The sequence below is a fragment of the Excalfactoria chinensis genome, chromosome 2 (genome assembly GCF_039878825.1).
Source record: "Excalfactoria chinensis isolate bCotChi1 chromosome 2, bCotChi1.hap2, whole genome shotgun sequence".
NCBI lineage: Eukaryota > Metazoa > Chordata > Aves > Galliformes > Phasianidae > Excalfactoria > Excalfactoria chinensis.
This window is the reverse complement of record NC_092826.1, coordinates 90852059-90869383: the sequence shown is the minus strand read 5'-3', so window position 1 is coordinate 90869383 and position 17325 is coordinate 90852059. Positions and strand designations below refer to the sequence as shown.

Genomic DNA, 17325 nt, shown 5'->3' with positions numbered 1-17325 from the left:
TGTAGAAGCTGTTAGAAGAATGGGGATTGCAGACACTGGATCAGGATTAACAAGGGGGATGGAGGCCATAAAGACAAGGATTTGAAAAACAGCTCTAGGTGTAAAAACAGCCCAAGAACAGTGTGGTGATTAGATGTCCACAGGGCAAGCTGGAACTGGTTTTGAGGGTACCCCTCCCATAGGGCTGAAAGTTTACAGAGAGGGAGACTACGAGCCTTCATGAAGAAGACGATGAGCCTTCATCCCATGACCACCCCCACAACTCACTATGTACGTGCAAAGGGGGAGGGACCGCATACTATTGAGTCTCAGGAATGTAATGAATATGTATCCAAATTCCTGCAAACTATTGATTATGTATTAGTTCAGCCTATATCTATAGCACGCTTTCTCCTAACTGTGTGCAGGTTAAGTGGAGCTATCACCCTTGCACCGGGGCATATGCACATTGCTAATAAAACATACCTGCTCTATATCCTTACAGGGTATGGGGTTTGATTTCCACACATCACTACAAAAACCTGTGCTGAGGCCTAAACAGTTGTAGTAGCTCCACTTCTAACTACAGTCCAAGATGGCACAGTATGGTCATGTTGTCATGGGTAAGAGCAAATGAGCCCCATGACAATCCTTCTTCCTTTTCTTCACTGCATTCATTTTTTCCCCCATTCTGTAGAACAGGAATGGTATGTATGTAGGTAATACCTTACTGTAGGTAATACCTTACTGTAGGTAAGGAAAGCATCCTACTGCACTAGAAAATTAAAAGCAGACAAGCATAATACATTTGATAGAAACTCCAAAAGATGGTATGACTCACACTCCTTAAAAGACATGAAGCACATTAAATTATTATTATTAAAAAAACAAAACACAACAACAACAACAACAAAAAAACAACCGAACACCCTTCACAAAGATAGTTTTATACAGCGGGGGTCTGATAATGAAGCCATCCCAGTGGGACCACTGGCACAGGACTGAGTATCACAAAGTCTGTTATTGACAGCAGAGGACACAATACTGGACCAAAGAAAATCAGTTTGCTTTCCAGTGTGGTTGTTCTCAAAGTCAAGGGACAACACTATTCTCTAATTTACTGAAAAACAGTCAAGATAAATATAAGTTACGGGATGCAGACACCAACGTAGCACAGACAAACAGTTGCAGTAAATACAGCCAAATGACACTAAAGCAAGGAAAAGAATTCCTCATTCTCCCTGATACTTATAACCCATAACTCACTCATGGTAACAGTGCCTGCTCTTTCAGCTCACAGACATGCAGAAATTAAATTAGTAATGCTATAAGCTAGGTTTACTCCTCTGAAACACAGCTCTGACTTAAGTTCCGCCACCCCAGAAAAAAATTCAGACCCTGAAGTAACTGTGACCCTAGACACTTTCACATGCAGAAGTTAGGGAAAGCATGAAGGAGCACTGTGCCAGCACACTTTGTGTGAACTTAGTTTCAGTGTATGGTGGCTTTTGCCCATACCACCTCCTGTGGGATGCAAAGATCTACAGCAGCAACACAGCACCAGCAGTAAGGCCGCAGCTGAAAGAAGAGGTGGGAACTTGTCTGTTTTGACACAGTCCCAAGAAATCAGCACCAGCCCTAGCTGTAATACTCATTACCACTAAGGGACTTTTTCCCCTCCCTTCTGTATGTTCTACATTTATCCATGGTCTCCTATTGGTCAGGTATCTACTTTGGAATAAATCTGCAAGCCTGTAACTAATCTATTGCAAGAACAAGTTCAATTTAGCTTCCTAAAGGCAAGGTGTCTACTGCAGGACAGAAACTGAACTATGCTTCAAAAAGGTCTGTTCTTATTTCTTTGAAATATTGATAGCAACAAGTAGAAATAGGACAGAACGTGTTATTTTGCTTACAAACATTCTTTAAAGCTGAGAAAATTGTCCCTGAAATAAGTTAATGTTCAGCTAAGTCTGATCTCAGTCCTGTTGCCAATGCAAAAGAGACACTAATCAAAGATTATAGCTTTTGAAGGCTCTACAGAAAAGCTGTAAACAGAAACAGCTGATCTTCAAAGAACCCTTCCAACTGTTAAGGATTCTGTGATTCTATGATAGGGCCCAAGATAAATGACTACACTGCTTTAACACAGAGCAGTAATGGGGCCTAATCCTGAATAGGTGCTCAATGCTTCTCAGCTGCTAATAAACAACAGAAGTCTAATAGCAATCAAACCGCAGCATTGCACAGAGATTTGATACCATCTCCTTCATTCATTATGTGTCAGTGAGCTGGAGTTTTAGTTTAGTTTTTAAGAGGAAGCCTTCAAGCAGTCCCAAACACCTCTGCAAGAACCACCCAGTCATGCTTTGCTGAGAAGTTTGTTAACAAGCAGTGAGAATGCAGCAAGCAGAGGCACTTCAATAGGGATGCAGAGTGAACCAGAACAAGACAATGATTACAAGTTGCCTTGCCAGCCTCCTTGAACTTTCAGGCTATATGTTAATGGCTACATCCAGTAAACGTGTTTAACCTTCCTACAGAGAAGATATCATCTCACCAGATAAAAAAAGACCATAGCGTAGTCTTTGATTTGCACATCCTCTGAGAAGTTGGAAACTAATGGAAAAAGGACACAGTGAAGGAAGACTGATTATATTGGTCTTCTGCAAGACAGGAAAGAATGCTGCTAGGAGAAGAGCATTATCTCTGTATAATTGTGAAGTTACATCTACAGCAAATTTGTTGCAGCTACACTCAAGTGGCACACACTTAGGTATCAGAGCTCTGGGAAACAGTAGTCTGCCACCCCAACATGACCTATAAACTCTTATGGACATATCTAAATGAGACATTTAACATCAAAATCCACTTTTAAATACATATGCCAAATCAAGTACAAAGTAGATGTTTTTATCCTTCGTACCTACAGTAGCTGTGACTGGGATAAAATATACAAAAAGGTCCCAGCCCATTTTCTTTAAGAATCACTAGTGAATACTTTCCCCTCTGAAAAGGGAGGCATCAACGCATAGATCTAGTAAAATCCAAGTACTACTTCCACTAAACATTATTTTGAGAAGACTACATTGGCTGACACGAACTTGAAAATAGAATTCAATTAAGGAAAAAAAAAAAAAAAAGGTATTATAGTATCATCCTCTCTTCAGAGATGCACAAAAATAGTCAAGGCCTAGAATGTACTTTGTATTTAGTTAGCAACTCATTATGTCTTATCTAAGTAGCATTTAATAGTTTATCCAGTTTAAAAAAAAAAAAAAACAAAACTAAACAACCAGCACCCTTTCTTACTCTCAGCACCTTATACAATAATAGTCACCTGAATAGATACACAGAAATATAGCAGAAGTACTTGGCTGACCCCCCCTCACCCCTGCAAAGCCCGCCAAAATAACCAGACCAACAAATAAGACATCCATTCGGCAGGATTTGGTTCTCTTTTTGGCAGTTTCTTTTAACTTCAAAACAAACAAACAAGGAAGAGCTGCATTGAAATCAAAGAAGCAAGCTCAAGATAGTCACAAAAAATAAATGATGTATTTTTCCTCCATAGATCAAAACCATAACAAATGCAAGACAATTGTATCAAAGTTCAGTGTCCAGACTTTTTTTTCCCGTAATACAAAAAGAGATATTGCAACTACTTTACTGCTCAAGAACTTCCTTGTTCAAGCTGCTGAATTCTTCTCTCATTGAAGTTTTGTCAGTAACTTTCTTTAAACCACAATGTACAAAGAATTCTTTATCACCCTCCTCTTATCTAAAGCTCTTCTTTTGTTCTAGAGAGTTTTGTCGCATGCTCCTCTATAAATTTACTCAAATGCTCTAAATCTCTATCACCGCCTTCAAATTTAATAGGATTGCTCTTCTTGTCTCTTGGAGCGAAGTAGATGGTAGGGAATCCTTCCACTTTGTAGTGATCATTTGTCACATCGTTGGCAGTAGCATCCATCTTGGCTATGACTAGATTTTTCTCATTCTTGTATTTTTTGCCTAGCTCATTATACACTGGTTCTAGTTTCTTGCAGTGTCCACACCATGGGGCATAGAACTCTATGAGAACATCATTCTTTGGATCCATTACTATGGTATCAAAAGTTTTACCCACTACCACTTTCACAGGCCCTTTGTTATTTTTTGGCACTGGCTGTGACTTCACAATAGGCTTCAGTTTTCCTAGGAGAAAGGATAACACACACCATTGTTAACTACAGTAAGAGCAATCCTTGTATTTCCACTAAGAAAAAAAAAAAAAAGAAAGAAAGAAAGAAAAGGTAGAAACACATCCTCACAAAGAAAAGCACTGCATTAGTAATCAGTCTCACCTCTGCAGGAAACACTGGCTAGCTTGCTGATGACATTTGGCACCATAATCTTGTGAAAAAGGGACAAGTTGCTTCACAGTACCCTAGAAGCTTTCTCCTTCTGCTCATGGGTATCCAGCCATAATGTGTTTGACAGTGATTTATGTATTACACTAGCCATGAATACAATCACCTGACACTTCAAAGGTGCAAGAACATTTTAGGCTTGCCACATACATTTGGGGTTAAAATACTGCTAAATGCCACAGCGCAGTTTAAACAGCAAACTTAATGAAGTGAGGTTAAAGAAAAAAAGGGAGATGAGGGAAGGAAAAGAACATCCAGTAAGATTCAAGCCATAGAGCATTATAAGATTTCACATCAGCCATAACATCAGAAGAATATCTACTGAAGGAAAAAGCAAAGCAAATGGTTTTTAGAGAAAGAAAACACAATAAAAACAATCCTTTACCTTTTTTGAATGCTACCACAAACTGCTTGAGCACATCAGAGTCAAACTCTTCTGGCTCCATGGCATATTTCTTGCCACCTTCATCCAGAATGGCAACATTTACATCCTCTCCACTCTCAAGCAGACCTAGATCTTTTATTTCAGAAGAATAATCTTCCTCATCAGAAACAGCAAACACATATTCAGGGAAGTCCTTGGCTACTTCTAGGACTTTGCCTCTCCAGTACTGGGTAGCTGAAGAACCATAATGCAGCAGGATTAGTAAATTCTAGTTACTTATTGCTTGTTTCCTTCTACAACAGAGGAATGGTAAACTTAACTTACCAACACGATAGTCAAAACTAAAGTCAACAGTATAATAGACCACCACTAGAGGACGCTTAGCATATCTTTTAGCATCATTGGAAGGCTTGCGATGACCAACTAGGGGTAAAGCATGTTTCACTACATGCTCTTTGATCTCCGATTCATCTGTAGAATGCTTTTTTTAAAAAAAAAAGTGGGGACAAGACATTACATAAGCAGTAATTCTGTTACACAGTACTGGAAACTACTATTGGTACGTACATGAATAAGGGAGGGACATGTTATAAGCAATGCCTGCATCATATTCTTACTCACTTTAAGATCCAAAACGTGCATCTTGGGCTCATGCTTTGATTGAAACTTTTCCGGCTGCATGACAACCAATTTTCCAGGAGATACTTTCAATAGTTTTGCAATCTCATTACTGAAGGTGTGATGGAATTTGTAGTCTTCTCTTAGACTGTTAGCTAAAAGATCAAAATTGAGAATGAAAAGTCACGAAGAACTGAATTGATAGCTTTCAACCAAAATCTTGGTGCTGCAAGGACAGTCACTCACACAGGCACGGAACAATTCAGTGTCTTAGAGACAGCTCTTGCCCCCAAACAAGGTGAGAAAACATACTTTGAGAAGCACTATTTGAATGCTACTCAACTGCTTACCTACTTGATGATTTAGAATTAGTATTCAAAAAAAGCACTGAACAGCTTCTAAAACACACACATTGAAGCAGCTGCTTTTTTCAGTCATTATTTTTTAGCTTTCCTCCAAATAAGAGTAGAGTAGGAAAGGAACTCCATTAGTCACCTAGTCAATTAATTTCCTTTGGGGCTACCTGGGAGACAGTTTTACATCTTTCCACACTGGAGCAGCCAGATGAAAACAAAATCAGAAGCAAGCAAAACCACAAAAAGAAAATTTGCCCTTACTACATTGAAGGATCAAATGGACACCAAGAATGGCTGCATGTAATTCAATCACATGAGACATAGACACTGATTAGAGGGCACTTCCATGCTTTTCACGGGAAGCAAACATCACTGACACACTAAAAAAATCATTGGTCAAGTTAAAACGCTTTTCAAGAACAAGTATTGCCAGGAAAGATCTAGCTAAAGTCATTCAGAGATGGATAATGATCCTTCTTTCAAGTCCCCCCCAGCCCAAACAAGCTCAGAGTCCAGCCTTCGGAATGTCCAAGTATAAAACCAGTGAAAATAGACTGATACTTAGCAAGACATTTTGATCTGTTCCTCAGCTAAGAATTTTCCCTTCTCTCTAGGTCACATAGTTTTTAGGGACGCCACATCAAGAGTATATTATTTCCTGTGACTTATATATACATTTATAATATATTCATCATAGTACCATAGTATCACGGTATCGTGCGAGTTGGAAGGGACCTTAGAGATCATCGAGTCCAGCTCCCGGGATTTGAGCCCTCTAGTGTAGCAGAGTGGCACTTGTACCACTTGCGCCACAGGGGGGATTTGAACCCAGGCCCTCCAGTGTTGCAAATGGCGGTTCTAACACCGTGCGCCACCAGGGGCATACAATATTCATATATATTATATATATTTATGTATATTATCTACTGTTACTTCAGTTACACATGCAAGATCTAGTAGGAGGGTCTTTCCTCCCTGAGTAGAAGTGGAAGATCACCCTTCAGTCTCTTTCTCCCTTTTCCCTTTTTAAAGTCCCCTTACTGAATTCAGAGAATAAATAAAGGAACTTTCCATGCCCAAAGCCTTGAACAATAAGGCTCAACAAAACACACTTCTAATTTTAAACCATGCATTACCTGCTTCCTGATAGAGCTGATAAGCTTCATCTGTTTCTCCACTAAAAACACCAATGATAATGACATCATCTCCATCCTTCAGAAATTCCTGTACCTGTTTCGTAGCCTGAATCTGTTTAGATGGAGGACCAGCCTGTTCAATCATGTAGTCAACAATACCTGTTAGACGAAACAACACCCAAGAAGTTACTTAAATATTTATTGAACTGAAAGGTTCAGGCACTTCTTCTATAGAGAAGCTTAATAGTATTTTGCACATTGACACCTTCATTTTTGTGTGATCCTTCCAAAATAACCAACAAAGTTAACAAGAAAATGGTCATAGTCTTCAAATGCTCCAGTTCTGGATATTCTCTTTTAGGCTGGTTTCAAAAATTCCATGTATATCAGCTGGCCTTTCAAGTAACCCACCTTTCTGAAGTTTTAGACCCTTCACCCATAACCCTGCTATGAGACAGTATTCCACTTGGTTATTCATAATTTTTCTCTCATATTACAAGCTAGTATTGATCAATTCATCAGTCCTTATAGGGCATTCAAGTGCAACTAACAACTGCCCATTTACTCATACTGCCTGATTGCATATTTAAATTATTTTTATATTAAAGGAGCTTATCAAGGAGCATAGGGTGATGTTACAAAAATTAAAACTTTATACTGATGGCATATGTATACTCTATACACCTATATATTTGTAATCAAGCCTTTAAAAAGATCAGGAGTCACAATACCGTATTTCTCTCGTGGACCACTGTAGTCATAAGGTTTGCCTTTGCGAAAGATTTTCAGAGTTGGATAGCCAGTAACATCAAACTTCTTTGCAAGCTCAGTTTCAGTAGTGGCATCAATTTTAGCCAGAGGAATGGGGGGTGTGCGCTTGCTGAGCTCCTGGGCAGCCTTCTCATATTCTGGAGCGAGCCTTTTGCAGTGTCCGCACCTAAGAAAATAGGGGGGTGGAGGGCAGTTTTAATAAGCCAGACCCTGCTAGCTACCTTCTACCCCCACAGTGGATGAACTCTAAGTCTCTTTAGAAGATTCAGAAGAGGCATAATAGCAACAAAGCTTCACCAAGCATATTCAGAACAGATGCACTAGGAAAGCAACTGCCTTCTTGCTTACCACGGAGCATAGAATTCCACCAGAATTATGTCAGCATCATTCACAACATCATCAAAATTATCCTGGGTCAAGACCAGAGTAGCTTCTGGTGGAGGGATCCAATTGGGGTCAGAAATCTCCTTGACTTTGGCTACAATTGCTGAAAAAACAGTTGAATAGCTTAGTTACAAAGTATGCACTATCATTTCTGTAGTATATCAAACTTAACAATTGATATCAAATTATTAGCAAATTGCTACACAAATTCCATCCTAAGCAGACAGAAGAGGGAGTCTTCCTTTCTCAGTGAAATGAAGCTGAACATATTAATTGTGAGAAATACGGTTTTATATCCACTGACAATTTACAGACCTGGTGTTTCCTACAGGTCAATCCCTCAACAAGCACAATACCTCCTCCAGTTATCAGGCCACTACTCAGGAAGTCTTCCATGACTAAGAGCTACTTTGCTCTACTACCAACAGAACTGCCCTCTAGCACAGAGGCTTTAGATGACTGGGCAAAATTTCAGCCTTCATAATATTATTCTACTTAAGATAATGGAACTTGAAATTGAAGTCCTTGATAACAATTCCTTCAAGCAGCAAGAACACACATTTCCTTGCTTTGTTACAAAGAACTGCAAAGGACCAATGCTTACCGTCTTCTGTTCGAGAACCATCATAGTCAACAGGCTGGCCTTTTTTCAGGATTTTAATGGTTGGGTAACCACTGACATCAAAACGACTTGCTAGTGCAGTGGCTGCAGTAGCATCAATTTTGGCAACTGGAATAGGAGGGTCATTTTCCTTCAGGGTTTTGGCTATCTTTTCATACTCAGGAGCAAACTGCTTGCAATGCCCACACCTGTCAAAGGAATACATACATAGAAATATAAATGCAAGACAGGCATGAAGGAATATTTTGCTACTCTGCATTTCCAGAAGGCCTTCTACCAGATGTTCACATCAACAACCTGACACTATTTGTCTTGCTTTATTTTCAGATCTGGGAAGAAAGGTGGGGGGGGAAGGTCAGGGAGGGACAATGCTGGGCAAGAGAAACTATAGCCAGGTACTGTTTGTACAAATCCCAACCTTTTGTTTTTCCACTCCCCATTCAAAAGATTCTAAGTTTCAAAGCCACTGTAAAAACGTTTAGTAATTACTTTAATAAAGTTGCAAACTTTGTACTGTGCTTCTCCTCCCTGCCCCCACATACCATGTCACTCACTTCAGCTTCTCCCTAGTCTGGGTTCATCTTCTCTACATGGTATCCTAAATTCAAACTAAAGAGAAAAGTGAACCAGAAGTTAATTGGGCCTTAATGAATCTTCACCTCAAACCCACCTTTGTATAAGAGGACCTGCTCTACTCAGAATTCTCTGGGAAGACCAGAAGCTACTGCTGAAGAAGCTGGCACAAGGGTATCAGCATACAAAGAAGTGAGTATAGTTTGATAAACTAAAGACAAAGGAAAACAGAAAGATAGAAACTAGCATGTAGCAGCCTGTATTCTTTAGTCTCTCAACTGGCAGGAGGGAGCATAGAAGAAAAAAAAAAAAAAAGATACTAGTTTGTGGTGGTTACACATTCTTATACTAAGCTCCACATTCAGTTTTCATGCTAGCAAACTACAACTACCAAACAGGGAGAGAGTTCTGGTTTTAATTAATACCAGTTTCATCACGCAAAGTCTACTTCAAGCAACAACATATTCCTCCCCTCATCCTTTCAAACACTTGCACAAACTAATCGCCTTGATAGTAATTACTCTTGCTTTTCTCTTTAATACTCCTATTGCTTTTGCCCATAAGAACACAAGAGAAGATGCATTCTGCCTACAGGTCTTTGTATCCATGACAGCACCCCATAGTACTCTGATGTTATTCAGTGTATATCAGTACTACAGCAGTACACAAGGCATTATTCAAACTAATAATATGATGTGAGGACATCACTCCTTCATAACATCCTTCCAACAAAGACACAGACTCCAGCTTCTGAAGGACAACTTCCTAGACAGGGAAGCTTTCTCCATTTATGAGTGCACAAGTTCTTGGTAGGCCAACAGGACAAGATAGAACGCTGCCAGATCACATCATATGGCCTTTCTGGGGCTGACTGAAATTATCTTTGCTCTCCAACAGGTACAGTGCAGAGATAGAGCCTGGGTAGTGCTGCCCTGGGCACAGAAGCCCTCAGCACAAGTGATGCAAGTCTTTTTCAACCTTGGTGATTTTATGATTCTGAATGATCTATGTGACACTTGTAGTGACAGGCACATGCTCTTATGCTACAGGAGCGAGGGGACCTCCAGAACCATTTCCTGCCCTGGAAAACAACACAGTACAGCACTACCCCCATACAAGTCTTTAAAAACAGTCATGATCCAAATACCTGCTACCAACACAGCAGTTGGCTTGTGAAAAAATGCCATCAAGACTTTCTCACTCCTAAGAACTATTCCAATAAAGACAGTTGGGAAAAAAATAAAATAGAAACAAACAAGCAATTACTTCTACCTCAACAACTTCCCAAGCTCACTTTCTAGGATTGCATATTGCCAAAGAAGCTCCTAGCACCCATCTCACTCTGCGCTTAAGGAGGTATCACAGACTGCAAACCCACCATGGTGCGTAGAACTCCAGGAGCACAGTGTCCTTGTCTGCAGTAAAGATGTCAAAGTTTGCATCATTCAAGACTAACACACCATTTTCTTCTTTAACTTCAGAATTATTGTCATCATCATCATCATCTTCTTCATCATCACCATCAGCTTCTTGTATAACCGATTCTAGGAAAGTAAAACGTAAAAAAAAGAAAATAAATCACTACTGATTTGGTTGTATGAAGTTTAATGTTAAAATAAGTCTACCAATTTAACAAGATTAAGTACACCTCATAGAAAAAGGAAGTATAAAAACAGGTTAATTCCTCCTTCACATAGGAGAGCTGCCAAAGTTTACAAAGTAACTGGACTCAGGTGTTTGACCTGCTCCATTCCATTTCTACACAGGCTCTCTGCCAGCTTCACCCAAGTCTTAGTATATACTTTGCTCTTCAAAGCAAGTTAGAAAAGACATAGGGAAAATTAACACATTCCAACCTATGCAACACCTGCTAATAAAGTATGTTGGTATCTTGCTGATACATGGGGAAGCAGGGCACCAGATATGTTTCCTTGATCAAGACAGGCACAGAGTTCATATCCAATTTCAGACTTGTTGAGTGAGTGCAAAATAGCAGCAGCATCACAGAGCATCCCCCAAACTCCAGCCCAACATGTGTGGAGATGTGAGGCACCCTCCTGAAATAAATGGAGTCAGAACTGCCTTCAGGAAATTCAGGGGAGGCCTCTGGCTTAGGACCACCAATCCAAAACAGACCTTTAGAGAAGACACTTACTAAATAAGAGAAGCAGGGTTTACACATGAAATCTGGAGTCAAGACATATCAACCAGTTCAGTCTGCCTTGACTTGGAAGTTGAGACTGTTTCTCTAACATTTGATCATTCACATATTCTAAAGATTTTTGTCAAAACTGCTATAATTCTAGTCAAATCTTACTGAATGGCTTAAAGACAGAGTAAAACTGACGTAAATACCTTATCCCTAATATAAATCATATGCCATTGAAACTAAGGACCTTCTTACCACTGGAAGCTCCAGCATTTAAAAAAAAAACAATGAAAACTGAAGTTTCGTTGTTCAAAACAGCATACTATGTACATAAGTTTAGCTGGCTTTTTACTAAGTTGACTGCAGTAGGCAGTAGACAATGTACATGCAGTTCACTTGTTCAGGACAAGAATGCTGAAAATACTCCTGAGTTCACCTGGAATTTGAAATACAAGAATTAGAAGTGTGTAATATCCAGTGGGAAGGTACAATAAAAAGGAAGAGTTCCCAGCCTATTCTCAGGCCAAGAGCAAACCATAGACATTAAACATCTCTGTGGGAAACTGTTGATCACAGCCTGAACCTCTGATTAACCACCTGAGGCAAGCAATGAGTCTGCTGCAGTGACACAGGTGAAGGTAATTCAGCTGTGCTACCAGAAGGAGTGGAGCTTGGCCCATTTAAGGGCTGACTGCCACTAAGGTGGGATCTCTTTCTCTGGAGATCGCTCCTTTGTGGAATTTACTGTGAACCTTCAACATCAGTAAGCATTTTCCATTTATCATAAATTATCTTTCTGTCATGATAATCTTTTATATGAAACATCTGTTTAACCTCTGTTTACCTATTGACTGTATGATTGTACAATTGTATAACTGTACGACATCACATACCATTAAACAGCAGCAATCATTTTTCCATGAGGAAAAAAAAAGTGCATAAGCTCTCACAAAACAATACACTCCCGCTAAAGATATGCTTAACTTGAATGCAACTTTGTATGATACTAAAATATTTAAGTCTGATGAGGTGAGAGATCACAGGAGATAATTTATCACACAACAGAAGTCACTTGGGATCAAGTTTCTCAGCAACTACTATTGCTTTATCTGATTGAATCTAAACTTTACAACTGGACAACAGCTTCAGTGTTGCTGCCTCAGAACAGTTGCAGGGAAGGATTAAGCTTCCAGAGAGAACTGCCAGGGCATTCATTTACACTAGGGAACACTACTGTGGAAAAGCCAGTTTTTCACAGAGTTCGGCAGTCAAAACTTCTAACAGTGCTCCATGGTTCTGAGGGACGTTTCACCACAGGATGTCCAAGGTTGGTCTGTGCCTAACCTCTCTCACAGTGAGCTGTACCATGCCTGTTGCTTTTCAAAGGAAACCATGTCAGACTTGATTTGTACTGACAAAAAAAATCTGAGCAAAAATTGTTAGTCAATTCTGCTCATGCAGCTCTGAATCCATCAGGCTGCTACTCTCACTTCTTCTCACAATGCTAATCTTCCTTCCCCAATGAGAAGGCCCAGGCCTGCCCTAACAGCAACACACTCAAGAATCTGGAAAAGCAACAAAGATTCTGCATAAGTGAAGCACTAAACCACAAGATCTAACATATACCACTGAAGTAATTTTGTATCTTTCACTGGAAGTAGCTGGTGTGTGCCAACATGAAGCTTTTCTGACATGGATGTATTTAAGTCACTACACACAATACACACAAGCACTTCATCCTCCCAAAGGAGAGAAGTCATGGAACAGCTGGACTCCAGTCTGCCTATTGCTGAAGCAGAGCACACATTTCTGGGAAGCCTACAAACTCATCCCCCTGGAATCCACAGCTTCACCAACACCTACCTCTAATGCCATTGCCAGGACTGAAGCTCTGCTTGAACTACTTGACGTAAGGAGCACTGAGGCACCATTAAGAAATTTTACACAGCATTAATGATTTTTTAGGAGAACAGTCACAGAATGAGCAACTGACACCTGATATAGCAGAAGAAGTAACGTGCCAGCACTCATTTTAAAACTTCACATATGTGGTGCTATCAGGCCTTTTTCAGGATGACAGGTTACTCTGAAACTAACCCACATGCTAGGCTTCACTGAACATGTGTATGCAAAGGGAGTAGCAGTCATGACCAGTCCACCATCAGCTTCAGCCTAGTCTTTCTGTAAGCACTGCCCTAATCAAAGTTCACTCCCCAAGATCACTGTGCAACAAGCTTGGCTCCATCTGAATTTTCAAACTCCTGAGAAATCAGTTCACATAAAGTTACTGCTTCACACAAAGTAAACGTGCTGTTGTCTCACACAAGCCTGCATTCCAAATGCAAACACCTGAACCACGTGTTTTAACATCAAGACATTTAAAGTCCAGCTCAGGATTTGTACGCAATTGATACACAGCACAGAAATACAAAAACGACTTCAGTCGTGCAATGATTTGCGATCAGTCTGAGCAAAGGAACGAATCCCTGCGCCTGCAATCCCACGACCCTGCGTGCGAGAGCCGGCAGGCAGCACGCAGGACAACCCTGCCCGAGAAGCGGTGGTACTGGCCAGCAGCCCACTCAAGCTGCGCAGGGCACAAAGGGACAGCAAGAGCGGTGCAGCTTACAGGGAAGAAACAAGCACACAATTGATTCCGGAGAATAGCTTTTGTTGCTATCGTTCTAAGCTAGAAAGCTCAGCGCGCTGCTGCAGATGCAGGACCCTGGACAAGCTTTTACCCCTCATATGCCAGGCTAGGCCTGGAAGAGTACCACACAGGAGAGGAACCCGATACGAACGTTTTCCTGCAGGCTCCTGGCTGTCCGCTGAGCGGCTGACAACCGGCAGGAGAGCACAGCCCGGCCTTCCAACTGCACTCACACTACGGCTGGCACGGGAAGCAAACCGGAAGTAAAGCCCCGCACAGCTCGTGGGAGGGATGCTTCATGCACAAACCCTTCTCCAAGTATGTCCCTTCCGCATGCTGGCACTCAAAGCCGGAGGAGCTTCCTTTCAGCTAGTTTTGGGCAAGAAGAAACAAACCTCGGCGAAATCCAAAGACAACACGGAACACAAGAACACAACTACCACACAGCGACCAAAAAGCAAAGCCTTCTAGAGTGGCACAGAGCCACTCTGCACGGGGGGTGAGACAGATGCTACTTCAGACGAGGCAACATGCGACTAGCAGCCTGAAGGACAGCAGCAGCACGTCCCGCACTCAGAGATGTGCAAGGCAGGCCGTGCGTCAAGGCCAGGCCGCACCACCCCCAGCATTAGCTCTTCCAAGGAAGGCAGCCAAGCGCTGGGCTACACCGAGTGACAGCGGCTCCGGCTTGCCCGACGGCCTCCGCCCTACTCAGTTCCCGGCTGGATCCCAGCGCCGCTCCCGCTGCTTGCTCCGCTGCTTGCTCACCTCCTCCGTCCTCTTGCGCCGCCAGCACGGCCAGCTGGGCCATCCCCAATAGCAGCAGCAGCCACAGCCCGTGCCGCCTCATATCGCCACACACAAAACAACACAACTCCGCTCCGACCCTTCACAACTTCACGCACTCCGATTCACTGCAGCCTCCGCGTAAAGACAAGCGCCTGCTCTGAGGTGCCTTCTCCTCATTGGCTGCCCGCGGACCTCCAACCACTGTCCGCCACGAGCAGCGGGCGCAGCCGCGCTCCAAGAGGCAACCGGGGAGGGGCGGGACTTCGCGGGGCCGGGACACAACACCGATGCTCGGGATTGGCGAGTATTGCGGGGGGTGGAAGCAAAGGGTTAGGGGAGTGGAGTAGAGGAGAGTTAGCCTGTGAGGGGCCGCGGCGTGGGTGCCGCCTAAGGGAAGAAGGGTGGTGGCACAGCTGGGTGATGGGTTGGTCAATTTAGCAACGTGCTTGGACAAATCAGTGTTGTTTTGGAGTTATTTAAGAGTTATTATTATTATTATTCTTTTCATTATCAGAGGTTCTGATCCTTGAGCAGGTGGCATAGGCTAAATTTGGTATGCAGCAGTTGTACTGTGAAGTAGTAATAGTATATTGCAATAAGTAATTGTCTTCAGCAACTCAAAGTGCAGGCTTGTAATATGAAAGCTGTGATGTTAAGGACTGAGCAGATGTTCACAGAATCACAGAATCACAGAATTATTCAAGGTTGGAAAAGACCTAGAAGATCATCTAGTCCAACCATAACCAATACTTCACAGCTAAATCATATTCCTCAACGCAACATCCAAACGTTTCTTGAACACTCCCATGGTCGGTGACTCCACCACCTCCCTGGGCAGTGCATTCCAATGCCTGACTACCCTTTCCAAGAAGCAATACTTCCTAATGTCCAGCCTGATCCTCCCCTGTCGCAGCTTGAAACCATTCCCTCTAGTTCTATCACTAATTATACGAGAGAAGAGGCTGACCCCCAGCTCACCACAACCTCCCTTCAGGAAGTTATAGAGAGCTATAAGGTCTCCCCTGAGCCTCCTCTTCTCCAGGCTGAACAATCCCAGTTCCCTCAGCTGCTCCTCATAAGGCCTGTGCTCCAGACCCCTCACCAGCTTCGTAGCCCTCCTCTGAACGCGTTCCAGGGCCTCAATGTCTTTCTTGCAGTGAGGGGCCCAAAACTGAACACAGTACCAAGGTGCGGCCACACCAATGCCGAGTACAGGGGGACAATTACCTCCCTGTTCCTGTTAGTAACACTGTTTTTGATGCAAGCCAGGATGCCCTTGGCCTTCTTGGCCACCCGGGCACACTGTCGGCTCATGTTCAACCGTGCATCAATCAGTACTCCCAGGTCCGTTTCCTCAACACAGTCCCCCAGCCACTTCACCCCAAGCCTATAGCGCTGCCTGGGATTGTTGTGGCCAAAGTGCAGGACCCGGCATTTGGTCTTGTTAAACCTCATGCCGTTGGCTTCGGCCCAGCTCTCCACCCTATCCAGATCCCTCTGCAGGGCCTCACTACCCTCAGGCAGATCGACACTCCTAGCCAATTTGGTGTCATCTGCGAAATCTGTTGTATTACTCTGAAGGACTACTGATGCATCTAGGTTGTCATTCAGCATTTGTCTGTAGCAAACAGTTTGAGAAAAGACATTAATACCCTACTTTGTTCTTCATTAATCAGTTACAGTACAGGGGTCAGTTTTGACCCTCAATCCAGCGACCAAACATGTTTCTTCAGAAATGCTGTAACTGATGCAAAAGCAACTTTTCAAATTATCAGTGAATTGCTACAGTCAGGAGGGGATCTTCTGTGAAACCTGGTCTGCAAAACTTGTTGATTTTATTTATATATTTAACATAGATACGCAGTAATATGATAGTCAGATTGGGCAATGTTTTGCATAGGAAAAACTAAGATAATGGGAAGTCATTATTTAGAGGATGCTTACTGTTTGGTTAATGCAACCACTGAACTGAATGTTGTGTTTGTGTGTGAAATATTTATTGCCTTCCTCATCTGGGTTTGTAGGAAAAAAGAGTGGGTATTGTAATCCCAATGCAGTGGATGTTATCCACTGGGACAGTTGACCTGAGGTGTTCTGTCAGGCCTGACATTGTTTGGACTGTCAGGAGACAAGTAAAAAAAGCTTGCAGAAAAAATGTGTGAACTGGGGAAGTGGTGGGACTATCTCTTTAGAATGTGAAATACAGGATTATAAAATATTTTAATTAGTTATAAATAGTTAAAAATAGTTTAAATTAAATAGTTAATAGTTGTATTTCTTTTGTGACTGCTGAGTTTTACGGTGATCACATTTTATTTCTATGCTTGCTAAACAAGTTGAAAAATGAAATCAGTAGGTTTGCTGGAAACTCAAGATGTTAAACACCAGCATCTAGCTAGACAGTGAAAAAGGCAGTGCAGGTAGTACAAATTTAGTGTTGGGGTTTGTTTGAACTGTATCTGCAAGACAGAAACAAAACCCTCTTGTCAAGAGGATCTCCA

At 42.0% G+C, this 17325-nt stretch overlaps 1 protein-coding gene across 1 annotated transcript; it reads right to left on the bottom strand.

Moving 5' to 3' along the window:
- Window positions 1-3515: 3515 nt before the first annotated feature.
- PDIA4 (protein disulfide isomerase family A member 4) lies at window positions 3516-15089 on the bottom strand. Its single transcript, XM_072329695.1, has 10 exons — window positions 14804-15089; window positions 10615-10780; window positions 8646-8851; window positions 8006-8144; window positions 7618-7823; window positions 6887-7045; window positions 5398-5549; window positions 5101-5257; window positions 4777-5010; window positions 3516-4176 (listed from the first exon to the last, which is right to left on the bottom strand). The coding sequence occupies exons 1-10, from the start codon at window positions 14883-14885 to the stop codon at window positions 3761-3763; spliced, it is 1917 nt and encodes a 638-aa protein (XP_072185796.1). The 5' UTR covers window positions 14886-15089; the 3' UTR covers window positions 3516-3760.
- Between the last annotated feature and the right edge of the window lie 2236 nt (window positions 15090-17325).